At 43.0% G+C, this 24351-nt stretch overlaps 1 protein-coding gene across 1 annotated transcript; it reads right to left on the bottom strand.

The window, feature by feature from the left end:
- Positions 1 to 1078: 1078 nt before the first annotated feature.
- On the bottom strand, positions 1079 to 22706 carry SHISA5 (shisa family member 5). Its single transcript, XM_086755772.1, has 6 exons — positions 22616 to 22706; positions 19633 to 19801; positions 19187 to 19261; positions 7567 to 7682; positions 6290 to 6508; positions 1079 to 4223 (listed from the first exon to the last, which is right to left on the bottom strand). The coding sequence occupies exons 1-6, from the start codon at positions 22671 to 22673 to the stop codon at positions 4144 to 4146; spliced, it is 717 nt and encodes a 238-aa protein (XP_086611898.1). The 5' UTR covers positions 22674 to 22706; the 3' UTR covers positions 1079 to 4143.
- Positions 22707 to 24351: the final 1645 nt, after the last annotated feature.

Here is a 24351-nt window from a genome sequence, read left to right on the forward strand (position 1 = left end):
ATGAACTAAAAAGTAGCAGCAACAAAAACATCAGAAATAACTCTGCAATTTCTAGGTGTAATTTCTAGCCCAAACATTAATTACATTTGTTTCCTAGATTTCTGTTTTTAGGAGCATACATTTTGCTTGCTGTCACCAGTTAACTTAACAGAAATTCTGTTGAGAAAATGTGAAATAAAATTGGAAGTGAAATCATCTACATTTCACCTGCAACACGTTGAAACTCCCGACAAATTCAAGAAGTAACATTACAAATCTATGTGATTTTTCATGATACCACAGCTCCTTCTGAACAAGTATGGGGCTTTGGAGTTATTTTGGGTTTTTTTGGGGTTGTGTTCCCTCCCACCCCCACCTTTTCTATTAAATCCTACATTAGAAACTTAGCTGGCAATTCAAGGAATTAATCACTATATACTGAACACCCTCAACCAATTCAGTACTACTTGGTGTTTTAAAAATCATTCTTGACCTGCTGAAAGAAAATATTTTCAAGTGAAGGACTAATGAGTCAGGGGTACGAATACAACCTTTCAAAGCATTTTTTTTTTTCAAAACTGTTGAAAGTACAAAAAAAATCAGCAACCATGTTTTCACAGAGTAGAAAGTATTACTTACCACATGTTGAATTAGTCAAGTTGATAAACGAGGCATGATATTCAACACACACGTCAAAATCTGTGTTGAGAAGATATTACACTTTAATCAAGTTATAGACTTCTTTGAAGTCTACCATCTTGTCTACACTAGACTTTTCAAATGTCTTGGGATTTGTTAGCTGATGCATTCAAACTTCATGCATTTAATTTACTCTTTAGGCTAGACAAAGCATTAGAAGCAATCCTTTTAGATTAGCTTTGATGCATGCTGGCAGAACATCATTCAGGAGCTTATATGATCCTTGCTTTACGTTGTAAGAGGCTTCAGTCTCCACTACCAAAAGTGATATTCGTGATACAAAGTGACTTAAAGTACACTTGGTAGCACTAGCTGTCAAACACTATGAAGTAAAGTGTAGCTTTGTAGATACACTCCTAAATAACACTCAATTTGAGCTAAGAAAACAAAATCCATAGAATATACTTCAAACACTGCATTTATTACAAAGGTGCATAGAGTTTATGCCATTTCTTTTGAGTACTTACATTTAAACTACAAACAACATACAAGGCTAGGTTACAGTATGTAATAAAATCAACAATGATTATTTAGTAAATTTAGTACAACAGAATATTCTACTGTATTTAATTTCACAAAACATATCTGAAACAAAAGGCACTTACAGAATTAAAAAAAATGAACATATAGTCTTTCAACATTTAAAATTTTAACTCCATTCCCCCTCTTCTGGCACTGTGGATAACTAGTTCGACATCGAGGCAGTAGCTACTTGGACCAACACATCAGCAGTGCTTAAACTAAAAGTTTATGGATCAGCTTCTCCATCTTTTCTATAACCATTCCATTCTCTTAACCATAGGAAACCAAGTTTCAACAGGTTGCATGATGACAACTGAATAAAATTTGTTTCATTTTCTCTTCTTTCAAAGAGTTTTGTAATTGAAGTAGTAATACTAACTACTAAAGTAGTTCCCTGTATATTAACGATGCATCTTTTCACTTGTATATAGTTATCATTAGCATATGTTCACTCAAGAAAAGGTACAAATTTTCAGGCTACTTAACCCCATCCCTCTTCTCTTCCCACCGCTCCACACACAGTGATGCTCAGGGCAACTTATGTGATCTGTACAACAAACTTTAGCTTTTGAGACTTCTGTTACTGTTGCCACTTTGCCCTCCTACTATCTTTTCCTTAGGGCTGATGGCAGATGACTGAGCCAACTTATCAGGAAATTGTAGATTTTTGCTTTCATAACCAAAACACAACCTTGCTGACACAAACCATACACTTTGTCAGATCAGATGGAGGAAAGGAAGAGAGGTGCAGAGTAACCACCACCTCATGAAGCCCAGCACTAGAACACTGCACCTGTGCTCTGAGAGCTGTACCACAGCTGCGCTCACTGGCGGCATCTCACTTGCCAGACTGCATCCACGCAGCTGGCTAACAAAGGTGCTGGAACAGTCTCTGCCCGCCCTCTCCTCCTCCCCCTTATATGAATAAACACACGGGTAGGATCTAGGATCTATAGGAAGGGAATTATTTCCACAGCTATTCAGTGCCCTCCCACACATAAAAACGCCAGATTTCTAGGGAAACACTTCATCCTTCATCCAGGACACACTGTCCATTTTTGGTTGTTCTCACATAACTTCTAACAGTGTAATGAAGCATTGCTCAGTTTCTTGGCAAATAAAGCAGGAAAGAAGAGGAACACAAAGATGTGCATGCATGCTCTGTGAGTGCCTCTGGGCACTACTTCATGCTATTAACTTCAGCACTCACAGAGGTGTAACAGAGTGACACAGATTGGTCATGTATCTAAAAACTTTCTACAAGTTTCTTCTGAAATACCCTGAAGATTTTCTTGAAAAAAAGAATTGGAATAACCCAGAAATAGACTCAAAAAATCAGGAAGAGAAATAAGGCTGCCTTTCACAGCAGCAGCTTCCATCCATCATACGAGGTAAAACAATGCCACCATCAATGTTTTTCAAACAGTAATACACCCCAAATGTAGAATGGCAGGACAAATGGCTTAAAGGCTTCTCTAAAAAAGTAAAATCCGTGTATGAGATATGTCAAAATTATTTCACGAATAATGTCACAGTGATACATACAAAAGACTAGATATCTCTACTGAGGAATAACAAATTGTATTTCAATGTTAGAAAAGACAGAATTGTAGAGGACACACACACAAAAAAATCATGATTCATTTGATCAATACAAGAGCCAAAAGCCTTGAAAACACTGGAAATAGTAATGAGGATGTCTCAAGATGTTTCATGACCGCAAGGATTACCTTCTTGAAAATACATCACCTCGCTGTGACCCAATCCTACCACTCTTCCTTTCCCTGACTTGTCCTCCTCTGCTCAGCTTTACGGGAATGATGAAGACAAAAGGGAGGTTTAATCTCTACTGTGTGCTGGGCTGGGATTTCCTATCCCCCTGCATATTATTATTCAAATACAGATTGAGTATATAAAGCTCTACCATTTCTAGATTCCTGCCATCTACAGTTCCCACTAGGCGACGGTGACAAACCCTAAGCACTTAAAAACCCCAATCTCATCTCTCCTGTAAAATAAATTCCTTCCATATGATGAGGCAGGACTCAACACTGGCAGGTACTTCTGCTTAACATACGATTAAGGTGCTAAGTTTTCTTCCAAACTCCCCAACAACACACAACTTAAGTAAACTTGTCCACTAATACTTGGACAAGAACTACTTGTCCAATAATTTTAATGAAGAATTCTCAGGTTTTCAGCTTTTGACCTATTTCTTCTACTAAGTGGCAGAGTTTGGTTTTGTTGTTAACTTCCAGCTGTAACTTGAAATGGCCTGAGAAAACACCCAACGAAGGCACAATCTTTTAAGCTTTAAAATTGGAAAAGAAAACAAGTAAATTATCAACTCATACTATTTAGCACAGAAAAACACAACTAGTCCAAAGACAATTAAATGTGGTTTGCCACCTCTTACTGAAGGCAAATGTTTCAAAAAAGGATGATTCCCTTTTGAATGGTGAATGAAATGTATTACATTGTAACTCACCTAATGACAGTAGCTTCAAAACAGGCAGAACATACGTAACGTGTATCAGGTAGTTCCTTAGAGATTAAGTTTTCATGTTTTAATACTGTGCAAAGATTGCCATAAGTCTGGGTGTTTGATAATGCTCATATTCTATCGTTCCTTTCAAACTTATTGCACAGCAAATGTTATTGTGGTTCTTATTTCTGAAATACTCCTTCTTCACGCTTTTCTCATTGTATATAGAACTAAATCTCTTTTTGTATTTGGTTGAGGTATAACTTAACAACTTCTGCAAGAAAAATACTCCTTTCTCGTACTCGAAGCATTTTAAAAAGAAGACACTGAATTAACTTTCACTTTACTTAGACAAAAGATTGTTGTCTTCCAGAAAAATATACTACAGTTGCACAGTGTAAACAGCACAAATTATACTTTTAGAAGTTTTGTGTGCAGAAGTATCATAGAAGATCTTTTCAATAGGTGGGCTTCTGAGGATCCACATAAGCAGGGTTGTAAGGAGGCTGGCTGATTGGGTAAGGTGCTCCAGCACCAGCTGCAAAAGCAAAACACAAGTTAAAAAAACCCAACTATTTACATCATCTATAATGGCAACTCCTATTTTGAGCACACAGTTAAGAGGTTCAGGTTATCTAGCATCTTGACTGGGCTTGAGAACCACTGGGCAAAAGGACTAGAGAAAGCATATTAGGATTACCTCACGGAGAATGCTTTCCTGGTAAGTGTCATGGAGTTAATTAAAAAATTAAAACAAAAGAAAAAAATGTGTCCCACCACTACTGAGCACATAAGAGTCTGACATATATACTACATGGATATCACTTGGATTATATCCTTATTTTCTAGTACTCTGAGACAAGCTGCTCTCAAGTGGCATCTTCATTTTCAAGTCTGTCAAATACCACAAATGAGTTCAAATAATGCAGCACCTGATCAGATCCCTGGAACGTACATGTATGGTTATCTTTTGCTGATCTTGTAACATGAGTGGGTTTGGCTCCAGTGTGACAGAGCAGGTATTCTCTCTCTTGCACGTGACCTAATTAAGAGACTGCCCTTTGGTTAATAGACAAGAGAAATAAAGGAAAGAGCTCTCATTCTGAAACATTCTCAGGTGGCAACATGGAAAGTGCTTTGAGATTTTCCAAGGAACAAGAAGTATTTTGAGAACTAGCAAACCAGAGAGTAGAAGAAACAAAATGCCTAGTTTCTTGGCTCCCTCACACGATGAGAATGAAGCCAAAGCACTTTGGAGTAATCTCATAAAGCCCACGGCTTCTTCAAAGTTTGCAACGGAAAAATAAAATCAACAGGCCTGCCAAGTCAATGTTTTTAACAGTGTGCAAACCAGCCCCCCATGTGATGTGCAATTTCTACTGGTTTGCAAATGCTTAAGACCATGAACAGCCACTTTATATCTGAGTTGTCATGAAAGAGCTACATTCTAAGGGCATTATCTACTATTCAGGGCTATACTGTGCTTGTTACTTAGAAGGATGAACAGTGTTGCTTGTAAGAGGACTTCAAGATCCTAGGACAGATAACAACCTAGTTTTGGCCTCTCTGAATAGTCAGGAGCCAGCTGTTCAGAGAACAGCTATTACTAGCAGAAGCAGGAATTAGTAATAGCAACAATAAAGCCATATAAAAACAATGCTGTGAAAAAAGGAAAGCAGAAAAATGATTCCAGTAATTCTAATTGCTAATCATCGTCAAACTTGTCTGAAGTTGATCAGAGACTTGTTTTTCTATAAACATAGTGACAAACTACTAGAGAATGCCATCTGTGTATAGATTAAAAATATTAGATTAGAAAGGGTGAGAACACCCAACTACTATACATACGTTAATTAGACTTTGACTTTAGTATGAAATTTCAACTGTGTTAGTAAACACTCTAGTAGATCCACTGACAGTCTCGCATATCACCAAGCTTTGACAGTACAGCTCCAGCTATACCTCCCCTTCCATGCATTCGCTTGCACAGAAATGGTGATGGGGAAATTTCAGCATGAGCGAATTATGGCATCCACCATAACTTGAGTTTTACAAAATTGTTTACATTTGCATTAATATAGTGTCCTGTTTCTGGCTAGGACAGAGTTAAGTTTCACCTGAGCTGGGAGGGGACCTGCAGCTGGTGGCCCCTCTGGCTGGGCACACAGCTGGGGTAGGTCACTCCTTAGCCAACAGCTGGGGTCAGTTTGCCCAAACTGGCCAAGGGGCTGGTCCATCCCATGGGACATGGTGCTCAGTGTGTGAGTGAGGAGGGTGCTGAGGGGAGCCCCCTGCTACTGGGGGGAAACTGGGCTTCAGGATTTGCTGTGAGCTGTTGTACTGTATTTGTTTTCCATCTTTGTTTTGTTTTCTTCTGTTGTTTCTCTTAAATGTATGTTTTGTTTCATCTCAACCCACAAGTTTTGCTGCTTTTTCTTTCCCAATTCTCCTCCCTGTCCCGCCGGAGGGTGGGGGGGTGAGCAAGAGACTGCATAGCTTGGTCCTGAGTGGGGCTGAACTACAACATATAGTCATAGAAAATAATAAATGTAAATAATACATTTAGCTATTTAAGAGACGAAGAAACACTCAGCACTGCCTTACCTGCCACTGTTTCATGATAAGCTGGCGGTCCTGATGGCTGCATTGGGTAAGGGGGAGGATACTGCGCAGGGTATGGTGCTACTGGCACTCCTGGTTGTGGCTGGATAGCCACAGGCTGATATCCTTGATACGGGGCTACTGGGTAGTTGGGTGGCACTCCCTGTTGTTGGGGATAGGGAGCATGAACCACTGTAGTGGAAGTAGTGGTGGCCACAACAGCTGCAAACAAGCAAAAGGAACATGGTTAGTGCTGGTGGTTTTAGGAGATCACCTGGGACAGCCAACAGTAACGTAAAAAGCATTCTCTCTTAAGATCAATTTCTCACTTCAAAATCTGGGTAATTTAATTTTTGAAGTTACACAACAGATGTTGAAATGTATGCCTCTAAACATCTTTCCATTGATCTCAGTGGTAATGAGAGCCTTCACACACTGGGATAGCAGCCAACTTACCTTCTTGCTTCTCAACCACAAAGAGCAAAGATTATTTTTTTCTTGGAGTCTTCAAAAACCAGGAACTCAATCCTGCAGCCAAGTTATCTATCATTTAGTATCGCACTGGAAAAATGGCTCTTTTGAAAATGTGATCTGCTTTTAAGGATTAAGGTGATAATGATCTCTGTTACTAGGTAAGGAGCTTCCTACCATGACTGCCCAAACGAGTTTTGTTCTGTATGCTGTCTACACAGTAATACATCCATGTATCAGTATGTCTTTCTCTGAATAACAGTCAGAAAGGCAAATATACATTAAGCCATTGAGTTTTGTAGGAGCTGACGTTGGATCACTGGTTTATATCTCCTACTGGAATAAGAGAGTATTAATACTTTCTAAGAAACTGCAATTTCTTTTCAAGATCTCCTTCCTTTTTATGCTACAGTTATAGACTTTGCTCAAGATTGCACTGTTGCAATCCTGGGCTTTTGGTGTATTTTTCAGGTATACTTTTAAGAGGTTGGGAAAAATTATAAAATTCAGTCTATCCCCTGCTTACTTAAACAAAAAAGAACAGTGCCCCTCTTATCCCCCCGCCAAATCCACACATTGAGTGGGTGAGGAAAGAGAACTTCTAAATGCTTAGAAAATATTCCAAAACATATCTCTAACTTCACAATCTGAAGCATCTTTAAAGCTTATTTTTATTGTTTAGGTGTTGTAACTTTTGTAGCAGACAGGTAAACAATATTATTTTCACCTTTTATAGAAACACAATTTTCTAGGAAAAAAAAAGAAAGCATTGTTCAAAGACGTGAAAGAGAAAATATACAGGTACTCACGTCGTGGTCTTCGACATGCTTTGTACAAACAGCAACATGAACAGGTGAGGCACAGAATAATAGTAACTACAATCACTGCACAAACAGTAACTCCAATCGCAACAAGGGTTCCAAAACTGCAAGAAAGATACCACCAGAAGAAGTAAGAGTCTTTCATGCATATTTATTACTCTTTAACCTAACCCAACATTCTGTAGCAAACACATTGCTCCTCCTCCAGTCCGTCATTCTTTCTACTTCATGCATTTGAATACGAAACAATTGTTAAACCCTGTGCTACCGGAGGTCAGGTCTGCTAAATCAGTGGAAGCTGACCAAACCTTATCCAGGAGCACACTCCCCTCTACATGAAAAAGGCCCAGCACGAGTCTTTTTTCCCTCTCGTTTTCACATGACTGCGATTCTTGCAATTTTACTGCAACTGTGCTCCTTTACGTATTCCAAAAGGTTTCAAAATCACTAGTTTGATGACTTCATTTAGAATCATAGAATGGTTAGGGTTGGAAGGGACCTTCAAAGGTCATCTAGCCCAAGCCCCCTGCCAGAAACAGGGACATCCCTGACCAGATCAGGTTGCTCAGAGCCCTGGCCAGCCTGGCCTGGAATGTTTCCAGGGATGGGGCATCCACCACCTCTCTGGGCAACCTGTTCCAGTGTTCTACAACTCACATTGTAAAAAATTTTTTTCTAATATCCAATCTAAATCTAACCCCCTCTATTTTAAAACCATTACTCCTTCTCCTATCGCAACAGGCCCTGCTGAAGAGCATCTCTCCATCTTTCTTGTAGGCCCCCTAGAGGTACTGGAAGACCCCTACAGGTATTTGCTAAGCATTACTTGACAGAACACACAGGTAGGCATGCCTGAAATGAAGCATCCCAGACCTCGGGGTGACAGAAAGTTCTTTGCATGTTTGTAAGATCTCCCAAAGCCCAATCTCGAGACAATCAAGGTACTGAGCAGACCTCTCTACGCTGCAGATTCCTGGCAGGTTCCTTGGCATTTGTAAATAGCTGGGTTAGAAGCCATATTTCAAGTGGTTTGGAAGAACTGAAATTCTGTCAATTTTACAGTAACAGCAAGTACGTTATGCTACATTATGAGAGACAGACACACTGCCTAAACCACCAAAACCTAGTATGGAAAGGCCAAGGATTACATCAGCTTTAATGCCTGTGATGAGTACCAAATGATGGAGGCCGAGGTAAAGCTTCTGGAGATGATTGTTTATAATTTCTATTTACCACATAGGGAAGAAAAAGTAACTCTGTAAAGCATTAAATGACTAGCGACAATTCCTTTTAAAGTGTTAGTTCACATGATTGGTTTCCTATTGTGTGAAATCAATATAGCCCTTCCTCCATAGAAGCCAAAGTCTCCAATATTTTTATTTCTTAAAAAATGCACCATGCATCATTTTAGGAACAATTGCAGAAAGTCAGTTTTAATGAACAACAAGCTCTAAAACAACAAGTAGAGAGTTGGTTTTATATCCATCCTGATTTTGCTTCTTCAAAGATATTTTGACTACAGAACTCTCTAGTTTTTCTTCCTGCTCAGTTTCCTGTTAGCAGCTTGTTCTGGTTTTATCTAGCGAGGGGGGCTACGGTGGCAGCTTCTGTAAAAAGCTGCTGGAAGTTGTTTCCCCTTTGTCCAGTGGACTCGGCCGGGCCCAGAGTGGACCTGCTGCTGGCCAGGGCCGAGCCAATTGGTAGCAGAATGTTCCCTGATAACGCCTCTGCCATAACAGATTTAAGAAGGGGAAAAACAGGAATAAAAAAAAAAAAAAAAAAAGAAGATATGAAGGAGCTAAGCAGGGGCACAGAGGGGGAGGCGCGAGCCTTGTGGGCCTTGCACCCCTCACCCTCTGGCCTCCCGCCGGGCGACAACTGGGCCCGACTCGGCCCGGCCCGGCTGAGAGAAGTGGAGAGGAGATGAGATGTGAAGAGACCCTGAGAGGCGTCTGCCTGCCTGTTGTGAAGGATTTCTGTGAGAGGAACGGCTGCAGACGCCAAGGTCGGTGCAGAAGGAGGGGGAGCAGTAATGCGGCTCCTGGCCAGAATTCCCCTGCAGCCCGTGGTGCAGCCCATGGCGAGGCCGGCTGTGCCCCTGCAGCCCGGGGAGCCCACGGAGGAGCAGAGATCCCCCCACAGCCCGGGGAGCCCACGGAGGAGCAGAGATCCCCCCGCAGCCCGGGGAGCCCACGGAGGAGCAGAGATCCCCCCGCAGCCCGGGGAGCCCACGGAGGAGCAGAGATCCCCCCGCAGCCCGGGGAGGACCCCACGCCGGAGCAGGTGGAGGCCTGAAGGAGGCTGCGGCCCATGGAGGGCCCGCTGGGGCAGCCGTTCTGGAGGGGCTGCACCCCGTGGAAGAGATGACCCACGCCGGAGCAGTTTCACGAAGGACTGCAGCCCGTGGGAGGGACCCCACGCTGGAGCAGGGGAGGAATGTGAGGAGTGCTTCCCCCGACGACGAAGCAGCGGTGTAATACAACGCGTGATGAACCACGATCCCCATTCCCTCTTCCCCCTGTGCCGCTTGGGGGGGAAGGTGGTAGAGATAATGTTAAGCCTGGGAACAGGGAGGGGTGGGGGCAGTTATCTTGTTCTCTGTCTCATTATCCTGCTTATTTAGTAATAAATGAATAGTTTTCCCCAAGTTGAGTCTATTTTGCCCGTAACGGTAACTTTAAGGATTTCCCCCTGTCCTTATCTCAAACCTCGAGCCTTTTTCTTATATGATCTCTCCCTGTTCCCTTGGAGGGTGGCGGGAGTGAGAGAGAGACCGCGTAGTCTGGTCCTGACTGAGGCTGAACCACGACACAGCTTTAAACAACATGACACCTCTCCAGACCCTCCAGCAGTTTTCACTTGGCTACCAAACAGTCATGAAAAGTGAAAAATGTTTTTGAGTATGAACGGCACCAGAAGGTTAAATCATTGACCAAAAAAAAAAAAAAAAAAAAAAAAAAGGACAAAAGAATGCAAAGCGCTCTACCCCTAGCCCAAATTTGGAAGACCTCACCTCAGTCTCCTAGAGCAATTTAACCCTCAGCAAGTTGGACACTGAACATAAGCACTGACAAACAAAACAGGGGAAAGAAATGCATTTTAAATCAAGCCTAAGAGAGGTTCCATCAATTTTATTCTGTTTCTGCAACAGCTAGAAGAAAAAGCTTGGGTCAAATCTCTTTCAAGAATCTGAACAACAATTTTATCTAACTGTAACTGTATCTAATTTGTGCACTGATTTTGTGAAGTACTAAATCTAGTACTGCAGATCGTCTAGGGTCACCGCACCTAAGCATTTACACGTAAAACAGGAAGCAGGAACTGCTGCATCCTGCTGAAGTCACTGCCAGGAAAGCAAACAGATGATTGCAGCACAGCCGCAAAATGTAAAGATGCATGCATGCTTTGTCATGTTTACTCGCACCTTGACAGAACGTTTTTCACATCCTGACTTGCACATGCAAATGCTCTCCTGCATTCCTAACCATGCTGCTTTTGTGCTCCCCTCATCCTCAGGAGCACTAGTTTCACTTCAGCACAGTAAGTTTACAGCCAGCTCATCTTCATCCAAAAATCCCATTTCTTCCAACTTTGGTACAAAAAGGAAGATACAAATGCAGTTTTGAGGGTGGGGGTGCATAGATAAACATGCACAATGATATCACATCCTGAAACACAGGCTGCCTCCTGTCCACAAAGCCAACAGCAAACATAAATCAAGTTAGTCTGAAAACTCAGGTTAAATACTTGTTTATGCAGAAATGGATTAGATTTAAGAGCAATCTGTGGAATTTAGATTAATTATGTAGGGTCCTTACTAGATACTCATTATATGAATTCATCTATACACTGAAGAAGAAAAAGAGAAGTGTGCTGTTGTAGCGCAGCCCCGATCGGGACCAGACTACGCAGTCTCTCTCTCACTCCCCCCACCCTCCGAGAGAACAGCGAGAGATCATATAAGGAAAAACAGCTCGAGGTTTGAGATAAGGACAGTGAGAGATCCTTAAAGTTACCGTCATGGGCAAAACAGACTCGACTTGGGGAAAACTATTCATTTATTACTACAAACAGCAGGATAATGAGACAGAGAACAAGATAACCTCCATCCACCCCTCCCTCTTCCCAAGCTTAATATTATCTCTACCACCTTCCCCTCCCGAGTGGCACAGGGGGAAGAGGGAATGGGGGTTGCAGTCAGTTCATCATGTGTTGTTTTACGCCGCTGCTTCATAGTTGGGGGAAGAATTCCTCATGTTCCTCCCCTGCTCCAGCGTGGGGTCCCACCCATACGCCACAGTCCTTCATGAAACTGCTCCGGCGTGGGTCATCTCTTCCACAGAGTGCAGCCCCTCCAGAACGGCTGCCCCAGTGGGGCCTCCATGGGTCACAGCCGCCTTCAGGCATCCACCTCCCCCGTTGTGGGGTCCTTCATGGGCTCCAAGTGGATCTCTGGTCCTCTGTGGACCTCCCCGGGCTGCAAGGGGACAACCTGCTTCACCATAGTCATCAGCACAGGCTGCAGGGGAATCTTGGCCAGGAGCCGCATTACTGCTCCCCCTCCTTCTGAACTGACCTTGGCGTCTGCAGCCGTTCCTCTCACAAGAAAAGTTCTTCACAACGGGCAGGCAGACACCTCTCAGGGTCTCTTCACATCTCATCTCCTCTCCACTTCTCTCAGCCGGGCCGGGCAGAGTTGGGCCCAGTCAGCTGCCCAGCGGGAGGCCAGAGGGTGAGGGGTGCAAGGCCCATGAGGCCTGCGCCTCCCCCTCTGCGCCTCTGCTCCCACTCAGCTTCTTCACATCTTCTCTTCTCCCTTTCTTTTCCCCGTTTTCCCCTTCTTAAATACATTATCGCAGAGGCGTTATCAGGGAACATTCTGCCACCAGTCGGCTCGGCCTTGGCCAGCAGCTCGGCCTTGGCCAGCAGCAGGTCCGCCCTAGGCCCGGCCGAGTCCACTGAACAAAGGGGAAACAACTTCCAGCAGTTTCCTACAGAAGCTGCCACCTTAGGCCCCCCTCACTAAACAAAACCACAACATGTGCACAGCAGATTCATACATTAGACTGAACCATCTTGATTGTAACATTGACAAGAAACAGTACGAATGCCTGTGACAAACTACGGACACCTCTAGAAACTGCATAACAAACGTTAACTACAATTACTGCTACTCGTGGAGTGCCAACAGCATTTTCCTTGCTCTTGTTCCCACTTCTCTATTCACCCTGAGAAAGCTCTCTCACTAGGGAAGTTCACATTTCCACTACGCATAATGTTAGCAATGTTAGCAGAGACAACAAAGGAAGAAGAGTCTTATTGGTTCTTCCTTCAGCTTTTTCCCCAGTAAAGAAGGAAAAATCTTTTTTTGCTAGTAAGCTATGCCAAGGATTGTGTCAAGGAAAGAAATCAGGCCTGACAAAGACAACTGGAATTCTTCACTTCTACAGATAATGAACCTCTTTTAGCAAAGGCTAGGCAAAATCAATCAAATCTAAGAAACACAGAAAACAGTCAAAGTGGAGAAATGTCTACTCATCATAAACAAATTAGCACGGCAGAAAACTGGCAGAGTGCCTTTTCCTTTCACAACCAAATTTAGTTCTGATATGATAAGAGAGAAAACAGCACAAGTCCATCTGCAGCAAAGCTGGCCACTAACAGATAAATAGTGGTCAGTATGAAGCATGGGCTCGATTTGCTTATTTGTAATAAAGTGTTCCGATCACTGAAGCAGGTATCTCATTGCCTATTTACTGTCTCTAATAAGGAAAGTGACAAAAGCAAAGCTCGGGGAAAAAAACCCACCATATCCTTATTTTCACCAAGTTGTTAGAGACACCCAATGCATTTTCATTATTTGTCTGCGTCTTTGCTAAAATGAATGACCACAGCATGATGACATTTTGCACATATCTTTTAAAGAGCTAAATGCAGACACATATTTAAATTATAGGTGTGTCAGGTGTACACGCTTTAGAATGCGGTTCTGTGTTTGCACGTGTAAACACTGTGATTCAGTTCTATCCACTGAAATACAGTGTGATAACTACAGACCAAAATTATAAGTCTTCAGAAACAGCTCAGCAAGTGAAACAACAGACAGGAGTTAGTTCTTCACGGAGTTTTCCAAGGAGTGTATGCAACTGGATTACTGTAGGTGTTTTTGTCACCTACTTTACAGCAGAAGTGCTTGGGCTTATGCAGACTAATGGATTGAAACAGCAGAAGACAGTGTGACACTTACAGAAAACAAAACAGTCTGTGCTATCACCTTGCTGCATCAACACTCTCTTTCAACAGTGAAGTTGGTTGGTTGTTTTTTTTTTTTCCCCTAACAATTTCTATTGACAATCTAAACTAGCAATACTCTTCTGGAATATCTGAATGGTCAGGCACTACCTTGCTGTGATAATGTCTGTCCTTCTACTGCCCAAGAAGCACTTCTTCCTGAACATTCAGCAATATTCCACCAGTAAAACTACTGAAAAATATGCAGGAAGGCTACCACTAATAGCAGATGTTACTCAACTGAGGCCAGAATGGTGCTCAGCATACTGTGTTCAGTGAACCATCCAAGCTTCAGGAGACAAGATATTCCAGATGCTTTGCTGAAAACTGAATACAGGTTTCCAGGCTCCCACATTATATATACCATAGTCTCCAAATAAAGCACACAGTTATAAACAGCTTGAGCTCATTCACTGCCATTTCCTGCTTCTTTCTCTTCACATAAAAGCTAACTTTTCCCAATAATTTAATAGAAAACAAAATTGAGAACAAAACTAAGAACAAAACCAAATCTAATAGCTCTTTTACTGCAGCAATGATTAATTGCAACTGCTCAGAAAATCCATGAGAAAGTAAATATTAAGAGGTTATTCCCTATCCTTTCCTACCATCACCTCTCTTCGTCCTTGCCCTACTGCACTTCCACCTCTATTCCCTCACATTGGGAAAGCACTAAATTGGATGTCTAATGAGCATACCTTGCAGACTCACCTTACCTTTAAAGTTCTCTAATTATTCAAAATATGTATCAGTTCACATAGAGGGAGTTATGTGATTAGTGCCTATTTTACCCCTTTTGGCATGGAATGAGATGCAATGGACACATTAAAATGGGAGAATCAAACCAAGGATCTAAATAGTACTATTTGCAGAAGTTAATTCTCAAGGCAGTTGTTTGTATCGGAGATCTCAATCTTGAACACTGTCAAGTGGAAAAAAAACGTAAAATTTTCTGAGTGTATTTAAGGCCTTTTGAAATATTCAAATTTCAATTCCAGTAACATTCTTAAATCTCCTTAATAGTTTGAATCACTTAAGTTGGAAACATTTTGCAAGTCCTGCTGTAAAGAAAGTTTTTGCATATCTATACATTCATGACAATGGGACACACCGCAACTTGTACCTTTAAAAAAGAAAAAATACCCAAATGAATGATGAGACCACTTAGTTCTGAAAAAATTAGTTTAAGTAGCCTATTTATTTTGCAAGTTTTAATCTATTCCAAGACTTGTTCCATGCTACAAGAAACTTGTTGTCAGGGTCCTTTTCAAAAACATAGCTGCTTTTAAAAACAAACACTTACAAATACTGAGTTATGGCTTTAGCACAGGGCGGTCTGGAAAGAGGAATTTTAGGAATTGAGACCATTCCTAAAAGTCTAAAAAAATCCAACCAAACAAACAAAAAAAAACCAGCCCATGAGTATACACATATCTTTCTTTACTGCTCCAGAAATATGCCAGAATGGTAAGTGTCCAGGCCTGCCCTGACTCAGCCATACAATGCCACATACCACCTCTAAAGCTCAGCAGGAAAATAAAGGATAAACTTTTTTTTTTTTTTTAAAAAAAAAAAAAAAAAAGAGAGAAAGCAATATGACTTCCCAGGAGTCTTTCAGAGGGATCACTTTTTACACCTTCACAAACAACACACTTCCTCAGTTTAATATTTTAGCATGAAGATTCGAAACATAAGAACCAATTTGCTAGAGACTTAAAAACATTTACTATCACACAAGAAGTAAACTCCTGTGAGGTTAATACTCATGGGAAAATATCAGCATGACTTTAACACTTGATAGACTGACCAGCCTACTTTAGCACAGCTGAGTTTTGGCCCACAGGAGCTTCAGCTCATGCAGACAATCAAAACATACACGTAGCAGACTATTGCAGGTGCTGCATTTCAAACAAAGGTGAGCTGAAAAACATGGATTTTCTCCGTTTTGCAAAAGGAGAACCAAGTCACAAGACAATATATTGATCAGCCCATCACAAAACTCGAGTGAGCATACCCCCAGCCCAACAAGGCTGTCCTGCCCCTGGAGGCTGACGCTTCCTAGGAAGACTGTAATTCTGCCTCCCTCTTCTTATCACGTTAAGGATGAAAGGCCTTTTCTCAAGCATTACTGTATCTGTTACACAATCTGCTGTAACTTCAAAGCAGAAATGAATTCAGAAACAGAGTCCAATTAACTGCATACAATCTGAAGTTTTGTTTCCACGTAGGAAGACTGGTATCAGCTGCCTCAACTACATTATTTTATTCTGTCACTCTGATACAGACATTCTGAATTGCTCCACCTCCTTCAACACTCAAATACTTCATAATTAGTGGGACTGCAGATGTGACTCATAATTTCCTTTTCCAGGAAGGGTCACTATTGGAAAACTGGCACACCAAGGCTAAATAACCATGTTACCAACACAAATTATGACAACTGCGGTTCCAGTGAATCAGTGCTCTGCTTTTTCCAGTTTCTTAAAGCAGTAATACTACATACTGCAGAATGAAAGGAGAAAAACAACTACATTAACCTCACTACTCACAATCCATCTTTGAAACCAGAGCACAGCAGAGGAAAACTCATAGAATCATTATGGTTGGAAGGGACCATTAAAGGCCACGCAGCCCGACCCCTCTGCCAGAAGCAGGGACATCTCCAACCAGATCAGCTTGCTCAGAGCCCCGTCCAGCCTGGCCTTGAACGTTTCCAGGGATGGGGCATCCACCACCTCTCTGGGCAACCTGGGACAGTGTTTGACCACCTTCATTGTAATTCATTAATCCAATCAAAAGGAAAAAGAAGTGAAACACCTTCCAGTAGTAAATCCTTGCCACAATGCATTCACATTAGCAGCAGAAATTGTAGGAATTGTGTACAGTCATCTTACATGTAAGGAAAAAATGATGGCAAATTTAACAAGCTTAGCAGTATGAGACCAATGCCTACACTCTGACTAAAAGCTCCAAATGGTCTTTAAGGATTGATTAACAATGGAAAAAGCCTGAATCTGAGTTAAGACTGACTTTTATACGTTCCCCAAAATGCTTACGTTTGCTTCCAAACACAGTGTTCTGGGAAGCAGAATGTTCTCAAGAACTCAAAAGTACACTATTAAGGTGCTCCAAAGGAATGTAATTTATTATCTTTAAAATGTTCAAAAGAAGATTCTAGCACATGAACTGCTTGCATTGTGAAATGTACTTAATAGGGTTGCCCAAAGTGCCTTGCACCCCTGCCTCAACAGCACTTGCTACTCAATATTAAGTACTGAAAGATAGTAAGATCAAAGGATACTAGTAAAAAGAAACTCACTAAAACACTGGTGCTTTGCTTGCACTTCTGCAGAAGATCTCAGAATAAATGGGGGGGAGGGGAAGGAAAAGCACAAACTAAAAACTCAGCTAGACAAGAGAAGGAAGAATATACATTCCACCACTAACACTTCCCTAACACACTTCCATAGAACTGGATCACAATTGTGGCAGGCTGTCCAAGCAGGAAGAGACACTCCAGCTCACTTGGCCGAGTGGCAAGTCCACACACAGTTTGTGACTGGCCCTCAGCGAGGTGAAATTCTCTTAAAAAGCCAGGATTTATGAGCAACGTGCCAGAGTGGTAACTTGATCTAGGAATAAGCCCAATGCAAGAATGAGGAACTAAATGCTTTCTGATTCTCAATGCCAGGAAACCATCATCTCTTCTTTTTAAAAGGGCCATGTCAAAGGTAGTATTTGTAACTCAACGAGAAAGAACAGGGCAGTAAAGGAAGTTGCCCTTTGTTACCTCTCCACTTGTTAGAAACTTTTTAAAGACTATGCTCATCTTGCTGGAGATACAAAGAAATATCTCAACTGACGTCAGCCCTCCTCTCCACACAATAAAGGATTAAATAAACACAGTAATTAAGAAACGGTGCAAACCTCATCTTTTAAAATAAATTGGCATGAAGCAAGAGGGTGGAGTACACCTTGCAGGCAGAAACCAGGGCCAGCTCTTCCGGAAGGAACACAGCTTACTGCTTGGTTTAAAAAAAACCAAACCAACCAAACAAAAAACCAACAGAAAACCAAAGAAACTGACCAAAAACCAAAACAAAAACTGCCACACAAAAACCTGGCCAAAGTCTGAAATGAAACAGAAAACCGACTTGGTGTCCCACTGAGTGCACTCACAGAAAGTCCTACTCGCTTTCATTCCCAATGGGAAACACCCTAAATCAGACACCCAAAGTCGTTAGCCTCTTTGGAAAGTCCTGGGATGCGGTTTTCCTCTCGAGTCACATCTGGGTGGCTTTTCAATTGCGATATTCCTGTAAATAATTACCATCTTTCTATTAAAAGTTGCCTAACCAGAAAGTAAGCTTGATGTTAAGTCCAGGCCTTTGCATAACACATTAATTTTTCAAAGCTGCAATGTAACTGCAAGGAGAAGGCGAAGCCACCCATTTTCTCAAGGTGAGACATCAATGATTCTCTTTTCAGCCCTTCCGCAACTGAAAACAAAGACAATTAAAGCAACTCAGCTGCCACTTCCTAAATGCGTTCTGTCACTTACAAACGCACCTCTGTGCACTGCAGGCCTTGGTTACAATTCCTTCAGCAATTCTGCAGGGTTTTCTTGTTTTGTTCGTTTTTCAAAAGACTACACGATTTCATTTTCCGTGCTTTTCAGCAACTACGCTTGGTAGCTAAAGGCCACCGCGCCCGCGGCTGTCCCGGTGCGGGCGGAGGCCGGCTCCCGCCCAGGACAAGGCCAGGGCCGGCCCCAGCGGCACGGCCAGCCCCCCGCCCCGCCGGGCCCGCTTACCCCATGCTCGCCGCCGCTCGCCCAGCGCCCACCGCCCGGCCCCGGCCCCGGCCCGGGCCCGCCCCCGCTCGCGTTACGCCGCTCGCCCCGCCCCGCCCCGTTAAAGGGGAAGAAATGATACAAAGCAGGGGGATCCTTCGAAAAAAAAAACCGAAACAACAGCTTCCCTTATTGAGCCGCCACGGGCTTAACCGCCAGCATCGAAGAGCACAGGGCAGGTGTGCCAATGCTTCAGAGGACAACCTCTAAAGTAAACAAAAACAAAAGAAACCACCTCTAAAGCTCAGTAACAGCAACACGCGCTGTTACATACAAACTGCTACAGTCTAAATCATGTCTCTGCTTGTTCGGATATTCCGACCAGCACACGGAGTTTGACTGCTCCACGTTCTTAATGCACAAATGAGTATCTCTGCTTTCATATTCTGTTGGCACGTACTGATTACTCAGTGAAGAACCTGTACAGAAACACCCTTTCAAAAGCTGAGACTTCGCATGGCTTACCTGGGGCCAGAATAAATGTCATCATCAGGGTCCGAAAAAAACTGCATGTAATTGATGTTGCTCGAGTCATCAGCCCTGTAGTAAGATAATTCACCTCAAAAATAGAATTTATGATTTATTCAAGACCCTGGCTAAGTTCCAAATGCTTATGAAATGTAATATTCATAAAAAGGGAAAGAGATTGATCTATTTTGTCACCCTCAAAGAAAAATTAAATAAGGTAAAAGTATTTGAGAATGCTCAGGAAAACATACACTAGTTCATGCATTGATTTGTCCACTTCATGGTTCCCATTTTACAGGTAATGAACATGCATTAACGTATATCCTCAACATAGCCAGATATAGAGCCGAAAGGTCCCTTTGTAAGTTTTTAACCATTAAACTAGGTATTTTTACCATTTGATGACGGAATTATAACTTGCTGTTATTCAGTTTGCCTCATACCTTCCACCAAGCAGATTACACTGAAATTGTTGTTCTTCATCAAATTTTAAGAACGCATTAGAGCAGCAGTATTGATGCACGCAATTTCCACAGCAGAAGTTGGGACAGGATTTTGCAGGTTGTGCCTTGCCGTGATGATCAATATATGCCTGACAATCCTCACCTGAAACTGAAAAAAGTTAAAATCCAATAGTTAGTAACTGAAGAAATAATTACGTAAAGTCTCTTTCTCATACTGATCAGCCAACATAGGTTAACATTTAAATATGTTTCAAGTATTTTGGTTAAGTCTTACAAATCAAATATTTCCTTTAGAGCATAGGAAAGGCAAATACTTTGCGTGCAAGGAGTAAGTATCTCATCCTCACCAACTAGCTCCCCCCAACTGTTCACACACACACATGAAGGACTAAACTGCATGCTGGTGATACTCTCTTTACTACATCTGCTAGTAACTACCAAATTATTGTAAAGACTCAAAGAGCAACGTGACTAGCCAGGTATGTTACAAATCCCACACAAGCCCTAAGATCAGTTAGAAGAAAATGTTTAAATTTTCCTAGATATTTGATATGACACAAAAGCTGCAACACAACTGCATTCACTGTAGATTTGTATTTCCATGTGACTCAGTTGTTTCTGCCTGTTGCTTTGCTTAAGTGCTTAAATCCTAATCCTGTAATCCATGGCATAAACCTGAGAAATCATAAAACAGCAATTCCTAGGACTAAACTCAATCAAGTGGTGTCTTCTCACTGCAAGCCTCAACTGGTGCAGCTACAATGGTAAGGAAATGGAGATGTTTATGTACAAGGATGGATTTCTTGGGGACATTCCATGCTTTTCAGCATTGCATTGGGCCAATACATTCCCCAACATACTGGCTGTTTTCTCTCTTTGCCTTCTCAAGCCTGAATGACTGCAACGTAAGAACAACACATTAAAAGCTTCCAACTGTCCCATAAAAATACTTCTCAAAGCTTAAGCAAAAAGCATTTCCAAGGAAGAATCTTTAGCAAAAGTATCATTACAGTTTTCAGTGATAAATGCTGCAGTCAGCTGGTTTCTAGTTCTTATTTTCTGTCTTATCACATTAACAAGACATACCCTGATATTTTGCTTCTAAACCACACTTAATCTGAGAAGTGCAAATTACTTCGTGTGTAGATGTCCAGAGAAAGCAAACAAGAGGAGACAAAGCCAACAAATCATGTTCCTTAAAAAAAAAAAAGTAAGGGGTATTTCCTGGAGTATTTAAACTGATTTTGCCATTTGAAAACTCAGTCTTGATTCTCTGGCACCAAGACATACTCGAATATTTCAGCCAACGTTAAAAAGAAAAAAAAAAAACAACCAAACGTTCTAAGGGGTTAAATGTGGAGGTTCATTAAATATAAATACAAGCAAAGAGGAACTTCTGCACCAATACCATAGGGCAACACTAATGTGTTTACACATGCTTATGCCTGGTTCATTTTTCCTCTGCAGATATGTAAGGTCACCTGACAATTTTCTCCTTTCTGTATCACCAATGAGGAATAGGTAGCTAAACCAATTCCAAAATACCTTGTGAAATTACCAACAAAACAATGCAACCAACAAAATTACTCCCTCCATCTCACAACTGCGCTACTGCAGCACAATAAAATAACAACAAAAACCAAAAGTCTAGGCCAGTTCTCAGGTGGCTGAGCTGAGCCAACAAGGGCAGAGCACACCAAAAGAAGAATTTGGCTCCTCTACTTTGCTCTTCTTTTCCTCCATCAGCTGTGGCACCCTGGAGATGCTTCCTCAACTGATTCAATTCAGCAGCTGATCAGCAGATCACTTATGGGCTTGTAGGACTTTTTTCTCCCCCCAGATGGTTTTCTGCCAGGCCAATGGTTTGAATCACCTCAGAAGAGGTCCAGTGTACACCCAGCCCACCAGGTGCTAGGTGCTAGCCTTAGCAAGGGCTAAGGCTGAGGGAGGCAGAAATAACCTCCTGTTTCAGTATACAAGGGTTCGTCCTGTCCTGCATGATGATTTCACACAGTGAGTATCACAGAAACCCTTTCACAAACTGATTGAGCTCCACATCAAGAGCAGAGCTGCTAAACTATTCCCACAGAAAGTCCTCAATCATTCCAATACGAAAACTTCTAACTTCCAACCCCACTTATTCAAGGCCAGCAGGCATATAGTTACTGCTGTAGCAGTCATTGTGAGCCAGCTTAAAGAATGCTCTGGTGAGCTCCGGTGTTCATCCTTCAAAGTACTCGTAGACAAAACTCTGACCACTTCAGCCATGCTTTAACTCGGCCCTCAGAAAAACCATGATCCTTTACCACTCTGACCAAGTTAAATGTCCTCTTGCACATCCACTAAAGATCACATTCACCTTTCCTGCACATCTGTGCAGAATTTGATCCATCTGATAGAGCGATGCCACTGATACACACAATATCAAGAACACTTCTCTTCTGATACTTCACCTGGTGTGATCACACCTGCTTGTTCTCATCACGTTGGGGAAGACCACATGCTCCATGCATCAGCTAACACTTAAGTATTCATGTTATTTTGCCCTAAAAGGCTAAAATTTCCTGTGTCGGGGGTGAAAAAGTGAAGGGTTTTAATGGGACACATCAAACGCGACCAGCAGCCACATCGTTTCCACCCCAGCAGCCCCATCTTGGCTTTACCAGAGGACGGCATTCACTCGGGGGACGGCACCGGCACCGGCACCGGCACCGGCACCGGCACCGGCACCGGCACCGGCACCGGCACCGCCGCCGCGGAGCTGACTGCTGCCGCCTGGCGACGCGCACCCGTACCCGCACGAACCTACCTCACTCTGGGCGTAACCTTCCTTCCGGCAAACCCCGTCCGCACTAACACCGCTGCTCAGGCGCGGCTATCTGCCACCCGCTCTCTAAGGGCGAGAGCCCGGGGCCAGCCGCCAGCCCCTCGCCCGCAGCACCCGCGCCCACCCCTCACTCACCGGCCGTGGGCAGCAGGCAGAGGAGGCCGAGGCCGAGGCCGCCCCACCACGCCGCCATGAGCAGGGCCGGGACTCCGGAAGCCTGGGGGCGCCCGCCGCGGGAGGAGGAGCGGGAGGGGCAGGGCGCTGCCGCCTCCCGCGCAGGCAGAGCGGGAAGGCGGTGTGGCGGGCAGTGGTTCCTCACGGGGAGGGACTATGGAGTGTGAACCCGGGGCCTGCTGTGAGGCCTGTGGCCTGGCCTCCCTGTGCGTGTGCGCCATGTCCTCACCCAGCTCCCCATGGTCGAGGTGGCCCCTCAGCTGGAGCCCCCGCACACTGTTGGTACAGCAGCCAAAGGGCATTCCCCAGGTCCCAGCCGTCTTCCCCAGCACGATTGCTGCTGTACCAAGTGAAGACTTCCTTCTGGCAGTGGGAGCCAAGACTTCCTTTTTCACAGAGGCTGCAAACACCTGCTAAGGAATTGACTGCCCAGAGTTCAGGAGAGTCAGAGCAGGACCTGTCACTGAGGCCTTGAGGCCTGTCAGGCGCCCTTTAGAGCAAAACACTGACACGTGCTCTACACGAGGGAACACAGGGCCTGGGAAATGTCAGTCAACCAAAAGGATTTCCCTCCTATTGGAGACCAGCAAGAACCTTTCTAGTGCAGGAAGGAGAAAAGATTTGGTTGCAGAGTGACTGCTGAACAGCTCTGTAGAAGTTGGTGGAGAGCTAGAAGGCTGAATCAAAGAATTATGGTGACCAAGGCATAAAGGCAGCCCTGTGGGGTGGCTGTACAGATTTCAACAACCCTCTTCAGGCAAACTACAGGTGGTCTTACGATGTGTGCATTAAGGGCCTTTCCTGATAGGCCTTAATGCAGCATGGAAGGTGCTTTGTTGAAGTAGGGAGCAGTTGTCCTCTCTGAGGAAGGCAGGGGAACCTGGGAGACCTGCTGGGCTTTTCTGCCAATGAAGAGGCAATGAGGAAGGAAAGGAGCTCTGCCGCTTCATGATCACTGTACCAAACACAGCCTCCAAGTCCTAAACAGTGATTTAAATGGCAATTTAGGTGATGATTAGGCAATGATTTAGACAGTGGTTATGTTGAAGACTAACTCTGAAACTTAGCTAACACTGATTAAGTCAAGGTGTTCTTTGTATATGATAAGTTAACAAGTAGAGGACACCTAATCATCTCTAATCAGAAGAACAAACATTTGGTATAGTTTAACCAAGGACAGTCATCCAATAAAACCTTAAGAACATTTAATCAGAATATTCTGAGGATGCTTTGCAAATGGTGCCAACTACTGAAGAAAGGAGGAGAAAGGGAATTCCAGCAGCAGTCACCACAGCCACCGACTCACGGACCCTGTACCCAAATCGTACCACTGACTCAAAAGAAATAGGCAGAGTAACAGGACTGAGAACATGTACTAATTTACATGCTAGGCAAGGAGACTCTAACCAATCATTTAACAGAATATTAATGCAGATGTATTAGAAAGTTGAGTATGTAAAAGTTTTCTGTATAAATATACTGCGGAGGTCCCGCTTGGTGTGCTCGATTTGTGGGAAACCACTGAGCACCTAGGCTTGCGCAAACCTGAAATAAATGAGCAATGTCTTTCCTGAGTGTGTGATTATTGTCTCATTGCACACCGGGCGACAAATCCATCTTTTTCGGGCAACAATTACACACTCTGCTACTCTTACTACACTTATAATAATTATAGAAATAATAATAGATATAGAAAT

The sequence above is a fragment of the Chlamydotis macqueenii genome, chromosome 10, assembly GCF_036417535.1.
Source record: "Chlamydotis macqueenii isolate bChlMac1 chromosome 10, bChlMac1.mat, whole genome shotgun sequence".
NCBI lineage: Eukaryota > Metazoa > Chordata > Aves > Otidiformes > Otididae > Chlamydotis > Chlamydotis macqueenii.